Source organism: Scyliorhinus torazame, chromosome 21 (genome assembly GCF_047496885.1).
Source record: "Scyliorhinus torazame isolate Kashiwa2021f chromosome 21, sScyTor2.1, whole genome shotgun sequence".
In the NCBI taxonomy this organism is placed as follows: domain Eukaryota; kingdom Metazoa; phylum Chordata; class Chondrichthyes; order Carcharhiniformes; family Scyliorhinidae; genus Scyliorhinus; species Scyliorhinus torazame.
This window is the reverse complement of record NC_092727.1, coordinates 84,166,583-84,183,149: the sequence shown is the minus strand read 5'-3', so window position 1 is coordinate 84,183,149 and position 16,567 is coordinate 84,166,583. Positions and strand designations below refer to the sequence as shown.

The following is a 16,567-nucleotide window of genomic DNA, read 5'->3' as shown; positions in this document are numbered from 1 at the left end:
TGTGTTTTTCTGATTTTTCTCTCCTGCTCAGCGTCTGGCTTTCACAAAGCACTGAGACATGATCCTCACACAAGGAGCCCCATAAATATGTGTATTTTCATCTGTAATTAACTTTTGCTAAATGTATCTCAGCTTGGTAAACTATAAATTTATTTAGTTAATTTACTGGTGCCACAGGGTTGACCTTGCACAAGCTATTCTATGCAAGTGAGTTTTATTCTTCTAATGCTGTCTAATATTTAGCTTTGCACTAATAAGCCATCTAATATCTCTGTAGCACAATGACCTTGAACTTAAACATAATCCAGGCGTACGTGTGAAATGAAAAATGAAAATTGCTTATTGTCACAAGTAGGCTTCAAATGAAGTTACTGTGAAAAGCCCCTAGTCGCCACATTCCGGCGCCTGTTCAGGGAGGCTGGTACGGGAATCGAACCGTGCTGCTGGCCTGCCTTGGTCTGCTTTAAAAGCCAGCGATTTAGCCCTGTGCTAGTGTTTGGGACAAAGGGAATCTAAGGATGATCAACAGGCAGAGCTTGACTGCAGCAATTGCTGCATTTGGGGGGGGGGCAGAAAGGTGTCCTCCAATACCTAAGGTGCCTGCGTTTTTTTTCAATGTTGTAGGAATTATCTTTGCATCCCTGTCTGCCTTCTATATTAATGCCTGCTAATACCATCGGAATAGAATCCTGGGCTGAATGACCCAGTTCTGTTCCTATGGTATTAGCAGGCATTAATATGATGAGCTTGATCATGGTTAATCTGTACCTCAACTCAATTTACCTGTCTTAAGCACCACATCCTGAGAAAACCTTAGCTTTTGTTTTATAAATTTAAAGTAAACAAATCATTTTTTTTCCAAATAAGGGGCAATTTAGCGTGGCCCAACCACCCACCCTGCACATTTTTGGGTTGTGGGGGTGATACCCACGCAAACAAGGGGAGAATGTGCAAACTCCACACGGACAGTGACCCGGAGCCAGGATCGAACCCGGGACCTCAGTGCTATGATGCAGCAGTGATAACCACTGTGCCACCGTGCCGCCCCTGAGAAAACCTTACCTAACTAAAAGCCATCGGTATCGGCCTTGAGAGCTCCAATTGTCCCAGCTGCCACAGCTTTTTTGTGTGAGAGAGCACCAGATTTCTACCACACTTTACTGTAAAGTGTTTTCTAATTTTGCCTCCATCTAGCCAAGCTCTAATTTTAAAATGCAGACATCTTGTCCTTGATTTAATGACAACAACAACTTACTGTGTTAGGAAAGTCACTATAATAATGTAAAACATCCCAAGGCACTTCACAGAAGCACGACAAAGCAAGACTCGATACTTGAGGCACGTAAGCCGACATAAGGTGTTATTATGGTAGGTGGTCAAAGCTTCGAACAAGCATTGGTTTCATAGAACATAGAACAGTACAGGCCCTTCAGCCCACGATGTTGTGCTGACCATTTATCCTAATCAAAGATCAACCTAACCTACACCCTTTCAGTTTACTGCTGTCTAAGAGTCGCTTAAATGTCTCTAATGACTCTGACTCCACCACCTCTGCTGGCAGTGCATTCCACACACCTACCACTCTCTGTGTAAAGAACCTACCTCTGACATCTCCCTTATTCCTTCCTCCAATCACCTTGAAATTATGTCCCCTCGTGACATCCATTTCCACCCTGGGGAAACGCCTCTGGCTATCCACTCTATCCATGCCTCTCATCACCTTGCATACCTCTATCAAGTCACCTCTCTGCCTTCTTCACTCCAATGAGAAAAGTCTTAGCTTCCTCAACCTTTCTTCATAAGACATGCCCACCAGTCCAGGCAGCATCCTGGTAAATCTCCTCTGTACCCTCTCCAAAGCATCCAAATCCTTCCTATAATGAGGCGACCAGAACTGGACACCATGGGGGCGATTCTCCGATATGGCGGCCAAGTGTTCGCGCCGTCGTGAACGCCGTCGCGTTTCACGGCGGCGCGAACAGGGCCCGCTCACAGGGGACCAGCACTGCGCTGGAGCGGTTCACACCAAAGGAATTGACCCTGCTTAGGGCGTCCGCCCATATACCCGCCTCTAACTCTCCACCTAGCTCGTCCTCCCACTTGCCCTTAAGCTCCTCCACCGGGGTTTCCTCAGCCTCCAACAGCTGCTGGTAGATATCCAACACCTTCCCCTCCCCCACCCAGGTACTGGAAACTATCCTGTATCCCCCGTGGCGGCAGCAGCGGAAAGGCCGGCACCTGCTTTCTCAGGAAGTCTCGCATTTGCAAATATTTAAAACCATTCCTTGGCGGCAGTTTAAATTTATCCTCCAGCGCCTTCAAGCTGAGAAAGCTCCCATCTAGAAACAGATCCCCCATCCTTCTAATTCCTGCCCTCTGCCAGCTCTGGAACCCGCCATCCATCCTACCCGGTGCAAACCTGTGGTTGTTGCAAATCAGGGTCCAGGCCGACGCACCCTCCACCTTCTTATACCTCATCCATTGCCCCCAGATCCTCTGTGCCGCCACTACCACCGGACTTGTGGAGCATCGGGCCGGCGAGAACCGTAGAGGTGCCGTTACCAATGCTCCCAGACTGGTGGCTTTACATGACGCTGCCTCCAACCGCTCCCATGCTGACCCCTCCCCGTTACCCACTTCCTAATCATGGCTATGTTAGCTGACCAGTAGTAGTTGCAGAGGTTCAGCAGCGCCAACCCACATCCCCCTGACTGCGCTCCAACCACATTTTATTCGCCCATACAAAGCCCGAGATGATCTTGTTCAACCACTTGAAAAAGGCCTTAAGGATGAAGATGGGGAGGCACTGAAAGACAAAGAAATCTGGGGAGGACCATCATCATCACGGTCTGTACCCTCCCTGCCAGTGACAACGGGAGCATGTCCCATCTCTTAAAGTCCCCTTCCATTTGCTCTACCAACTTGGTTAGATTAAGCTTATGCAGTGCCTCCCATTTCCGAGCCACCTGGATTCCCAGATAGCAAAAGCTCTTCCCTACCATTCTAAGCGGCAGCTCTCCCAGTCTCTCCTCCTGCCATCTAGCCTGAATCACGAACATCTCGCTCTTCCCCATGTTCAATCTATACCCTGAAAAACTGCCAAATTCCCCCAAGATACGCATGACCTCCCCAATCCACTCCAGCGGGTCCGAAATGTACATAAGCAAATCGTCCGCATAGAGCGAGACCCAGTGCTCCACCCCTAGAATCAGCCCCTGCCAGTTTCTCGAAGCTCTTAGCGCCATGGCCAGTGGCTCTATAGCTACAGGTGCCTGGTAGAGCAACCGCACCCAGCCAACAAAGCCCTCACCAAACCCAAATCTCCCCAGCACCTCCCACAGGTACTCCCACTCCACCCGATCAAAAGCCTTCTCCGCATCCATTGCGACCACCACCTACGCCTCTCTTTTTGAGGGCATCATAATAACATTTAAAAGCCGCCAAACGTTGGCCTTGAGTTGCCTGCCCTTAACGAATCCCGTCTGGTCTTCCCCTATAACTACCGGAATGCAGTCTTCTATCCTTGTGGCCAATATCTTAGCCAACAACTTGGCATCCACATTCAAAGGCGAGATCGGCCTATATGACCCACACTGCTCAGGATCCTTCTCCCGTTTAAGAATAAGTGAAATCGAGGCCTGCGACATTGTCGGGGGGAGGATTTCCTTCTCTCTAGCCTCTTTAAATGTCTTCACCAGCAGTGGGCTCAATATCTCTGAGAACTTCTGATAAAATTCCACCGGGTAGCCGTCCTGCCCTGGAGCTTTGCCCGACTGCATGCCCTCTAGCCCCTTGATAATTTCCTCAATCTCAATTGGGGCTCCCAGCCCCTCCACCAGGTCCTCCTCCACCTTGGAAACCTCAACTGACCCAGAAATTGCCTCATCCCCTCCACTCCAGCCGGGAGTTTCGACTCATATAATTTACTGTAAACTTCTTTAAAAGCTTCGTTCACCTCCCCCGGGGTCCAAGATCATGTTACCATCCCTATTTTTCACTCTACCAATCACCTTGGCCACCTCAATCTTCCTAAGCTGTTGCGCCAACATCCTAATCGCCTTTTCCCCGTACTCATAAACAGCCCCCTTTACCTTCCTCAACTGCTCCACTGCTTTCCCTATGGTCAACAACTCAAACGCCGCCTGCAACTTCTGCTGCTTCATCAGGAGCCCCGCATCCGGGGCCTCTGCGTATCTCCTGTCCACCCGCAGTATCTCCTCCACTAAACTCTCCCTCTCTTCCCGTTCCCCCTTTTCCCTGTGGGACCGAATCAAAATTAGTTCCCCTCTAACAACCACCTTCAGAGCTTCCCAAACCTTCGCTGCTGATACCTCTCCCGTGTCATTTGTTTCCAGGTAGTTCTGGATGGACTTATTCACCCGCCCACCGATCGCTTCATCTGCTAGCAACCCTACATCCAGTCTCCATAACGGGCGTTGCCCTCTCTCCTCACTAACCCGCAAATCCACCCAATGCGGGGCACTGCAATTACCGAGTATTCCGTCCCCACTACCTTCGGTATTAGCGCCCTGCTCAAAAAAGTCAATACGAGAGTACACCATATGGACGTGAGGAAAAAAAAGAAAACTCCTTCGCCCTCGGCCGTGTAAACCTCCATAGGTCTATACCCCCCACCTGTACCATAAAGCCCTTCAATTCCTTTGCCACCGCCGGCTTCCTCCCTGACCTGGATAATGACCGGTCCAATTCCGGATCAATGACCGTGTTAAAGTCCCCCCATGATTAGGTTATGTGACTCTAAGTCCGAGATCTTACCGAGCACATGCCTCATAAATTCCACGTCGTCCCAGTTTGAAGCATATATGTTCCCGAGCACCACTCGTACACCCCCCAACCTTCCACTCACCATTATGTACCTATCCCCCTTATCTGACACAATTCTCCCAGCCTCATATGCCACTCGCCTACTAATCAAAATTGCTATCCCCCTGATCTTTGAGTCCAGCCCTGAGTGGAACACCTGGCTAACCCATCCCTTCCTCAATCTTGTCTGGTCTATGACCCTAAGATTGCACCTTGTAGCATTGCCACGTCTGCCTTCAGTTCCCTTAGATGCGCGAACACGCGAGCCCTCTTGACCGGCCCATTCAGTCCTCTCACGTTCCACGTAATCAGCCTGGACAGGGGGCTTCCACCCCCCCTGCCGACTAGCCATCACCCTTTTTAGGTGAGCCACCATACGCCTTCTTAACAACCCTATCAACCTGGGTGGCAACTTTGAGGGATCTATGTACGTGGACCCCAAGATCCCTCTGTTCCTCCACACTTCCAAGAATCCTGCCTTTAACCCTGTATTCAGCATTCAAATTCTACCTTCCAAAATGAATCACTTCACATTTACCAAGGTTGAACTCCATCTGCCACTTCTCAGCCCAGCTCCGCATCCTGTCAATGTCCTGTTGTAACCTGCAACAACCCCCAGCCCTGTCTACAACTCCACCAACCTTTGTGTCATCGGCAAACTTACTAACCCACCCTTCCACTTCCTCATCCAAGTCATTTATAAAAACAAAACCACAAAGAGCAGGTGTCCCAGAACAGATCCTTGCGGGACACCACTGGTCACTGACCTCCAGGCGGAATACTTTCCATCCACTACCACTCGCTGTTTTCTTTCAGCCAGTCGATTCTGTATCCAGACAGCCCAATTTCCCTGTATCCCATGCCCCCTAACTTTCTAAATGAGCCTACCATGGGGAACCTTATCAAATGCCTTACTGAAATCCATATACACCACATCCACTGCCCGACCTTCAGCTATGTGTCTCGTCACATCCTCAAAGAATTCAATGAGGCTTGTGAGGCATGACCTGCCCCTCACAAAGCCATGCTGACTATCTTTAATCAAACTATGTTTTTCAAAAAATCATAAATCCTATCTCTCAGAATCCTTTCCAATATTTTGCTCACCACAGAGGTAAGACTGATGGGTCTGTAATTCCCAGGGATTTCCCTATTCCCTTTCTTGAATAGGGGAACAACATTCGCCTCCCTCCAATCATCTGGTACTACTCCAGTGGAGAGTGAGGACGCAAAGATCATCGCCAACGGCGCAATCCCCTCCCTCGCTTCCCGTAGTAACCTTGGGTATATCCCGTCAGGCCCAGGGGACTTACTTATCTATCCTGATGCTTTTCAAAATTTCCAGCACATCCTCCTTCTTAATATCAACCTGTTCGAGTCTATTAACCTGGTTCACACAGTTCTCATGGGCAACAAGGTCCCTCTCTATAGTGAATACTGAAGCAAAATATATATCTTTTTTTTAATTAAATATTTTATTGAAAATTTTTGGTCAACCAACACAGTACATTGTGCATTCTTTACACAATATTATAACAACACAAATAACAATGACCTATTTTATAAACAAAAAATGAATAAATAATAAATAACAAAAATGAAAACTAGCCCTAATTGGCAACTGCCTTGTCACAAGTAACACTCTCCAAAAATATAATTTAACAGTCCAATATATAATTATCTGTAGCAACGACCTATACATACTATACAGTATATATTAACAACCCTGAGAGTCCTTCTGGTTCCTCCTCCCCCCCCCCCCCCCCCCCCCCCCCCCCCCCCCCGATCCTGGGCTGCTGCTGCTGCCTTCTTTTTCCCATTCCGTCTATCTTTCTGCGAGGTATTCGACGAACGGTTGCCACCGCCTGGTGAACCCTTGAGCCGACCCCCTTAGGACAAACTTAATCCGCTCTAGCTTTATAAACCCCGCCATGTCATTTATCCAGGTCTCCACCCCCGGGGGCTTGGCTTCTTTCCACATTAGCAATATCCTGCGCCGGGCTACTAGGGACGCAAAGGCCAAAACATCGGCCTCTCTCGCCTCCTGCACTCCCGGCTCTTGTGCAACCCCAAATATAGCCAACCCCCAGCTTGGTTCGACCCGGACTCCTACTACTTTTGAAAGCACCTTTGTCACCCCCATCCAAAACCTCTGTAGTGCCGGGCATGACCAAAACATATGGGTATGATTCGCTGGGCTTCTCGAGCACCTCGCACACCTATCCTCCACCCCAAAAAATTTACAGAGCCGTGCTCCAGTCATATGTGCCCTGTGTAATACCTTAAACTGAATCAGGCTTAGCCTGGCACACGAGGACGACGAGTTTACCCTGCTTAGGGCATCTGCCCATAGCCCCTCCTCGATCTCCTCCCCCAGCTCTTCTTCCCATTTCCCTTTTAGTTCATCTACCATAGTCTCCCCTTCGTCCCTCATTTCCCTATATATATCTGACACCTTACCATCCCCCACCCATGTTTTTGAGATCACTCTGTCCTGCACCTCTTGTGTCGGGAGCTGCGGGAATTCCCTCACCTGTTGCCTCGCAAAAGCCCTCAGTTGCATATACCTGAATGCATTCCCTTGGGGCAACCCATATTTCTCGGTCAGCGCTCCCAGACTCGCGAACTTCCCATCCACAAACAGATCTTTCAGTTGCGTTATTCCTGCTCTTTGCCACATTCCATATCCCCCATCCATTCCCCCCGGGGCAAACCTATGGTTGTTTCTTATCGGGGACCCCCCCAAAGCTCCAGTCTTTCCCCTATGCCGTCTCCACTGTCCCCAAATCTTCAGTGTAGCCACCACCACCGGGCTTGTGGTGTAGTTCCTCGGTGAGAACGGCAATGGGGCTGTCACCATAGCCTGTAGGCTAGTCCCCCTACAGGACGCCCTCTCTAATCTCTTCCACGCCACTCCCTCCTCCTCTCCCATCCACTTACTCACCATTGAAATATTAGCGGCCCAATAATACTCACTTAGGCTCGGTAGTGCCAGCCCCCCCCTATCCCTGCTACGCTGTAAGAATCCCTTCCTCACTCTCGGGGTCTTCCCGGCCCACACAAAACCCATGATGCTCTTTTCAATCCTTTTTTAAAAAAAAGCCTTCGTGATCACCACCGGGAGGCACTGAAACACAAAGAGGAATCTCGGGAGGACCACCATCTTAACCGCCTGCACCCTCCCTGCCATTGACAGGGATACCATATCCCATCTCTTGAAATCCTCCTCCATCTGTTCCACCAACCGCGTTAAATTTAACCTATGCAATGTGCCCCAATTCTTAGCTATCTGGATCCCCAGGTAACGAAAGTCCCTTGTTACCTTCCTCAGCGGTAGGTCCTCTATTTCTCTACTCTGCTCCCCTGGATGCACCACAAACAACTCACTTTTCCCCATGTTCAATTTATACCCTGAAAAATCCCCAAACTCCCCAAGTATCCGCATTATTTCTGGCATCCCCTCCGCCGGGTCCGCCACGTATAGTAGCAAATCGTCCGCATACAAAGATACCCGGTGCTCTTCTCCTCCCCTAAGTACTCCCCTCCACTTCTTGGAACCCCTCAACGCTATCGCCAGGGGCTCAATCGCCAGTGCAAACAATAATGGGGACAGAGGGCATCCCTGCCTTGTCCCTCTATGGAGCCGAAAATATGCAGATCCCCGTCCATTCGTGACCACGCTCGCCACTGGGGCCCTATACAACAGCTGCACCCATCTAACATACCCCTCTCGAAAACCAAATCTCCTCAACACCTCCCACAAATAATCCCACTCCACTCTATCAAATGCTTTCTCGGCATCCATCGCCACTACTATCTCCGTTTCTCCCTCTGGTGGGGCCATCATCATTACCCCTAACAACCTCCGTATATTCGTGTTCAGCTGTCTCCCCTTCACAAACCCAGTTTGGTCCTCGTGGACCACCCCCGGGACACATTCCTCTATTCTCATTCCCATTACCTTGGCCAGGACCTTGGCATCTACATTTAGGAGGGAAATAGGTCTATAGGACCCGCATTGTAGCGGGTCCTTTTCCTTCTTTAAGAGAAGCGATATCGTTGCTTCAGACATAGTCGGGGGCAGTTGTCCCCTTTCCTTTGCCTCATTAAAGGTCCTCGTCAGTACCGGGGCGAGCAAGTCCACATATTTTCTATAGAATTCGACTGGGAATCCATCCGGTCCCGGGGCCTTTCCCGCCCGCATGCTCCTAATTCCTTTCAACACTTCTTTTACCTCGATCTGTGCTCCCAGTCCCACCCTTTCCTGCTCTTCCACCTTGGGAAATTCCAGCCGATCCAAGAAGCCCATCATTCTCTCCCTCCCATCCGGGGGTTGAGCTTCATATAATTTTTTATAAAATGTCTTGAACACTCCATTCACTCTCTCCGCTCCCCGCTCCATCTCTCCTTCCTCATCCCTCACTCCCCCTATTTCCCTCGCTGCTCCCCTTTTCCTCAATTGGTGTGCCAGCAACCTGCTCGCCTTCTCCCCATATTCGTACTGTACACCCTGTGCCTTCCTCCATTGTGCCTCTGCAGTGCCTGTAGTCAGCAAGTCAAATTCTACATGTAGCCTTTGCCTTTCCCTGTACAGTCCCTCCTCCGGTGCTTCCGCATATTGTCTGTCCACCCTCAAAAGTTCTTGCAGCAACCGCTCCCGTTCCTTACTCTCCTGCTTCCCTTTATGTGCCCTTATTGATATCAGCTCCCCTCTAACCACCGCCTTCAACGCCTCCCAGACCACTCCCACCTGGACCTCCCCATTATCATTGAGTTCCAAGTACTTTTCAATGCACCCCCTCACCCTTGGACACACCCCCTCATCTGCCATTAGTCCCATGTCCATTCTCCAGGGTGGGCGCCCTCCTGTTTCCTCCCCTATCTCCAAGTCCACCCAGTGTGGAGCGTGATCCGAAATGGCTATAGCCGTATCCTCCGTTCCCCTCACCTTCGGGATCAATGCCCTACCCAGCACAAAAAAGTCTATTCGCGAGTAGACTTTATGGACATAGGAGAAAAACGAGAACTCCTTACTCCTAGGTCTGCTAAATCTCCACGGGTCTACACCTCCCATCTGCTCCATAAAATCTTTAAGCACCTTGGCTGCTGCCGGCCTCCTTCCAGTCCTGGACTTCGACCTATCCAACCCTGGTTCCAACACCGTATTAAAATCTCCCCCCATTATCAGCTTTCCCATCTCTAGGTCCGGAATGCGTCCTAGCATCCGCCTCATAAAATTGGCATCATCCCAGTTCGGGGCACATACGTTTACCAAAACCCCGTCTCCCCCTGTAGTTTGCCACTCACCATCACGTATCTGCCCCCGTTATCCGCCACTATAGTCTTTGCCTCGAACATTACCCGCTTCCCCACTAATATAGCCACCCCCCTGTTTTTCGCATCTAGCCCCGAATGGAACACCTGCCCCACCCATCCTTTGCGTAGCCTAACCTGGTCTATCAGTTTCAGGTGCGTTTCCTGTAACATAACCACATCTGCCTTAAGTTTCTTAAGGTGTGCGAGTACCCGTGCCTTCTTTATCGGCCCGTTCAGCCCTCTCACGTTCCACGTGATCAGCCGAGTTGGGGGGCTTCCTACCCCCCCCTTGTCGATTAGCCATCACCTTTTTCCAGCTCCTCACCCAGTTCCCACGCAGCTGTATCTCCCCCAGGCGGTGCCCCCCCGCCCATCCTCTCCCATACCAGCTCCCCCCTCTCCCCAGCAGCAGCAACCCAGTAATTCCCCCTCCCACCCCCCCCCCGCTAGATCCCCCGCTAGCGTAATTACTCCCCCCATGTTGCTCCCAGAAGTCAGCAAACTCTGGCTGACCTCGGCTTCCCCCCGTGGCATCGGCTCGCACCGTGCGACGCCCCCTCCTTCCTGCTTCTCTATTCCCGCCTTGATTATCATAGCGCGGGAACCAAGCCCGCGCTTCTCCCTTGGCCCCGCCCCCAATGGCCAACGCCCCATCTCCTCCACCTCCCCTCCTCCCCCCATCACCACCTGTGGGAGAGAGAAAAGTTACCACATCGCAGGATTAGTACATAAAACCCCTCTTTGCCCCCCACATTCGCCCCACCACTTTGTTCGAACGTTCTTTTTAATAACCCGCTCATTCCAGTTTCTCTTCCACAATAAAAGTCCACGCTTCATCCGCCGTCTCAAAGTAGTGGTGCCTCCCTCGATATGTGACCCACAGTCTTGCCGGTTGCAGCATTCCAAATTTTATCTTCTTTTTATGAAGCACCGCCTTGGCCCGATTAAAGCTCGCCCTCCTTCTCGCCACCTCCGCACTCCAGTCTTGATAAACGCGGATCACCGCGTTCTCCCATTTACTGCTCCGAGTTTTCTTCGCCCATCTAAGGACCATTTCTCTATCCTTAAAACGGAGGAATCTCACCACTATGGCTCTGGGAATTTCTCCTGCTCTCGGTCCTCGCGCCATCACTCGGTATGCTCCCTCCACCTCCAACGGACCCGCCGGGGCCTCCGCTCCCATTAACGAGTGCAGCATCGTGCTCACATATGCCCCGACGTCCGCTCCCTCCACACCTTCAGGAAGACCAAGAATCCTCAGGTTGTTCCTCCTTGCGTTGTTTTCCAGTGCCTCCAACCTTTCCACACATCGTTTCTGATGTGCCTCCTGCGTCTCCGTCTTCACCACCAGGCCCTGTATATCGTCCTCATTCTCGGCTGCCTTTGCCTTCACGACCCGAAGCTCCCGCTCCTGGGTCTTTTGTTCCTCCTTTAGCCCTTCGATCGCCTGTAGTATCGGGGCCAACAGCTCTTTCTTCATTTCCTTTTTTATCTCTTCCACACAGCATTTCAAGAACTCTTGTTGTTCAGGGCCCCATGTTAAACTGCCACCTTCCGACGCCATCTTGGTTTTTGCTTGCCTTCCTTGCCGCTGTTCTAAAGGATCCACTGCAATCTGGCCACTCTCTCCTCCTTTTTCCATCTGTATCCAGGGGGGATTCCCTTCTGGTTTACCGCACAGTGTTTTTAGCCGTCAAAATTGCCGTTGGGGCTCCTATCAAGAGCCCAAAAGTCCGTTTCACAGGGAGCTGCCGAAACGTGCGACTCAGCTGGTCATCGCCGCACCCGGAAGTCCGCAAAATATATATCTGTAGATATGTCAGGAACTCTATAGATATGTCAGGAATAAACGAATGACTAGGGTAAGAGTACAGCCAGCCAAGGACAGTAGTGGGACGTTGTTCTTGGAGTCCGAGGAGATAGGAGAGGTGCGAAATGAATATTTTTTGTCAGTATTCTCACAGGAAAAAGACAATGTTGTCGAGAATACTGAGATTCAGGCTACTAGACTAGAAGGGCTTGAGGTTCATAAGGAGGAGGTGTTATCTATTTTCACACTTTCCAGAATTGCTAAGTCCCCTGGGCTGGATGGAATTTATCCTAGGATTCTCTGGGAAGCTAGGGAGGAGATTGCTGAGCCCTTGGCTTTGATCTTTAAGTCATCTTTGTCTACAGGAATAGTGCCAGAAGACTGGAGGATAGCAAATGTTGTCCCCTTGTTCAAGAAGGGGAGTAGAGACAACCGCGGTAACTATAGACCAGTGAGCCTTACTTCTGTCAAAATCTTGGAAAGGTTTATAAGAGATGGGATGTATAATCATCTGGAAAGGAATAATTTGATTAGAGATAGTCAACACTGTGTTGTGAAGGGTAGGTCGTGCCTCACAAACCTTATTGAGTTCTTTGAGAAGGTGACCAAACAGGTGGATGAGGGTAAAGCTGTTGATGTGTGTATGGATTTCAGTAAAGCGTTTGATAACGTTCCCCACGGTAGGCTACTGCAGAAAATATGGAGGCATGGGATTCAGGATGATTTAGCAGTTTGGATCAGAAATTGGCTAGCTGGAAGAAGACAAAGGGTGGTGGTTGATGGGAAATGTTCAGACTGGAGTCCAGTTACTATTGGTGTACCACAAGGATCTGTTTTGGTGCCACTGCTGTTTGTCATTTTTATAAATGACCTGGAGGAGGGCGTAGAAGGATGGGTGAGTAAATTTGCAGATGACACTAAAGTCGGCGGAGTTGTGGACAGTGTGGAAGGATGTTACAAGTTACAGAGGGACATAGATAAGCTGCAGCGCTGGGCTGAGAGGTGGCAAATGGAGTTTAATGCAGAAAAGTGTGAGGTGATTCATTTTGGAAGGAATAACAGGAGGACAGAGTACTGGGCTAATGGTAAGTTTCTTGGCAGTGTGGATGAGCAGAGAGATCTCGGTGTCCATGTACATAGATCCCTGAAAGTTGCCACCCAGGTTGAGAGGGTTGTTAAGAAGGCGTACGGTGTGTTAGCTTTTATTGGTAGAGGGATTGAGTAGAGGAGCCATGAGGTCATGTTACAGCTGTACAAAACTCTGCTGCGGCCACATTTGGAGTATTGCGTGCAATTCTGGTCACCGCATTATAGGAAGGTTGTGGAAGCATTGGAAAGGGTGCAGAGGAGATTTACCAGAATGTTGCCTGGTATGGAGGGAAGATCTTATGAGAAAAGGCTGAGGGACTTGAGGCTGTTTTCGTTAGAGAGAAGAAGGTTAAGAGGTGACTTAATTGAGGCATACAAGATGATCAGAGGATTGGATAGGGTGGACAGTGAGAGCCTTCTTCCTCTGATGGTGATGTCTAGCACGAGGGGACATAGCTTTAAATTGAGGGGAGATAGATATAAGACAGATGTCAGAGGTAAGTTCTTTACTCAGAGAGTAGTAAGGGTGTGGAATGCCCTGCCTGCAACAGTAGTGGGCATTCAAATGGTCATTGGATAGACATATGGACGATAAGGGAATAGTGTAGATGGGCTTTAGAGTGGTTTCACAGGTCGGCGCAAAATCGAGGGCCGAAGGGCCTGTACTGCGCTGTTATGTTCTATGTTCAAAGTATTCATTTAGGGCCTCCCCCCATCTCTTCAGACTCTAGGCACACGTTCCCTCCACTATTCCTAATCGGCCCGACTCTCACTCTGATCATCCTCTTATTTCTCACTTAAGTGTAGAACACCTTGGGGTTTTCCCTAATCCTTCCCGCCAGGGCTTTTTCATGCCCCCTTCTAGCTCTCCTCAGTCCATTTTTTGAGTTCCTTCCTGGCTATCTTGTAACCCCCTAGAGCCGAGTCAGATCCTTGCTTCCTCAACCTTACGTAAGCTTCCTTCTCCCTCTTGACTAGAAGCTCCACTTCTCTTGTCATCCAAGGCTCCTTCACCTTACCATTCCTTCCTCGTCTCAGTGGGACAAAACTATTCAGCACTCGCAGCAAATGCTCCTTAAACAATCCCCACATTACTGTTGTGCATTTCCTCAAGCGATTTACCAAGATGTTGCCTGGTATGGAGGGCATTAGCTATGAGGAGCGGTTGAATATACTCTGTTTGTTCTCACTGGAACTACGGAGGTTAAGGGGTGACCTGATCGAGGTCTACAAAATTTTGAGGGGGATAGACAGAGTGGATAGTCAGAGGCTTTTCCCCAGGGTAGAGGTGTCAATTACTAGGAGGCATCGGTTTAAGTTGCGAGGGGCAAGGTATAGAGGAGATGTACGAGGCAAGTTTTTTTGCACGAGGGTAATGGGTGCCTGGAACTCGCTGCCGGAGGAGGCGGTGGGTGCAGGGATGATAGTGACATTTAAGGGGCATCTTGACAAATACATGAATAGGATGGATACGGACCCAGGAAGTGTAGAAGATTTTAGCTTAGATGGGCAGCATTGTCGACTCGGGCTTGGAGGGCCGAATGTTGCCGTTGTATGTTTGCTCGTAATAAAGTATACTACAGTTGAAAAAAGCCCATCGTGCTTTTTTCCCTTTAGAATATCTTCTTCCAAGTTATTGCAAGAGTACTTTTGGGTTTTCAAAACTCTGATTTTAACACCCTTAATTAGCAGGCTCCTCTTTTTTTCCCCCCCAAAAAAGAAAAACCAGTAGAACTTGTACTGCATCCAGGCAAGGAGGAGTGAACTGCCTCCCTTCTATTCAGCCTCCTCAGTTGGTCACAACAAATGTTTTTACATTTCGGTTCCACATGCATGCTTTTTCTAGCTATGCCATGAACAATAAGCAGTAAGGAAAATTGGAGTCCACACAGTTAGATGTCCTTTGCTTTTGTCTCAAGAATCGTTAAATGTTGCAGCCTAGTTAAATGAACTGGTTCCTGGAGTGCAGTGTTGCAATTCGTACACAAACTCGGTGTTTTGATAGGGAGACTTCTTGAACCGGTTCCCTTTACACGCCTTCACTTGGAAGGTGGCCTCACGTTTTAAAGTAGTTTGTTCTGTCCCATTTGCAAATGACAGACTTTCCAGTCAGTTGAGGGCTTCAAAAATCAGATTTTAAACATAGAGGTATAACTTCACGACACTTGGAAACAAAGGGTGCCAGTGAAATTTGTCTGAACTGGTCTTGCACACCTTAAAATGGAACTCCAATATTAATTATTTTTTTTACTGGGATTTGAAAATTTTGAATTGTTTTTTCCTTCTTGTTCTCCCTTTTTCAAGGAATTTCCACATATAAAAACCACATGGGGGACTCTCTAGTATATTATTATTGATTTGTTTTAAATACTGATGTTTTGAAGTTGGCCAGTCAGATGGAATTTTGACAAAGTTCCATATAGAAATATAATTCACGATAACCATACAATGTTGATCCCTTTGAAGTTGTGATCAGACAAAATTTGATGGGATCCCATCCAGCAATGCAATTAGTAAGCTCGTACAACAATATCAAAGTAAGTATTTGTGCAAGTGGAGCTTGACCATGTTTACATGATCCCATATGCACATCAAGTCTTATCTAAGGAAATACCTAAACCTTAGCAATATCCTATCCATTTCACAATCGAACATGGAAATATATCACTTTCGGCTTGGCAGCAAAGCATCCTTTTGTTCTGGTGATCAGAGGCTACTGTCTGAATAATTAATGACAAGTAAATCTAAGAAAAATCTACTCATCTGCAATATGATCTTTAGCTGAAATCAATTAATTGTGAAAAAGGTTATTTTGTAAAAATCAGGTGGCCACATGCTCTGATACAATCTCGGAACTAGCCGCCAGAACTTGAAATAAATGCTGCAGTTTGCTAGTGCAAGTAACCATTGTGTAATTGCTGAGTATTCTGGCACCACCTTTCCTGTGGTGGTCGCAAGCTATTGTGAAGAAAGCCGAATGATCTACACATTTTTTCTTGTTCTTTTTTTCAGCTTTGTGCAACTGATAAGACCATGGATTTTGATCGAGACTTTCGGATCAAGCACTATGCTGGGCATGTTGTGTAAGTTTGACAGCGCTGGTGTTGAAAGTATTCTTCCTATGGTCACCCAAACATTGTTCTCCTTTCCATTTTCCCTCGCAGCTCAGATAAAATGTCAGGCCCATGTGTCCTTGGTGCCAACATTCCAAGGATGCCAATAAAGTGGGCCATAGCAAACATAATATCGATAATTTTCAGTTAAGTATGCTTTTGATCACCAATTATCTGTTTGCAGATCCAAAAATACATATTGTCCTTTCTCTTTAAGATGTTGACTCTTTCTGGGTAAAATGTCATGGGTGGCAAAAGCAATGCAGTGCAGTATTTGAGCCAATAAGCTAGAGAGATGTTCCTCCACTCTGAAACAGCTCAGCCTTTTAACAAGCCCCTCAGCTGAAGGTTGCACCATTTTATTTCTGCTAGTGCATTTATCTAGGTCATCATTTGCTACATGATATTGTGAGAA

The 16,567-nt window shown here is 48.5% G+C and overlaps 1 protein-coding gene across 2 annotated transcripts in view; it reads left to right on the top strand.

The window, feature by feature from the left end:
* The window catches only part of LOC140398380 (unconventional myosin-Id-like), a 913,794-nt gene that overhangs the window by 249,539 nt on the left and 647,688 nt on the right, over nt 1-16,567 (top strand). For both annotated transcript variants that reach the window (XM_072487000.1, XM_072487001.1), the window contains exon 12: nt 16,052-16,122. In XM_072487000.1, the coding sequence (XP_072343101.1) occupies nt 16,052-16,122 (71 nt within the window). The remainder of the gene's footprint in view (nt 1-16,051; nt 16,123-16,567) is intronic.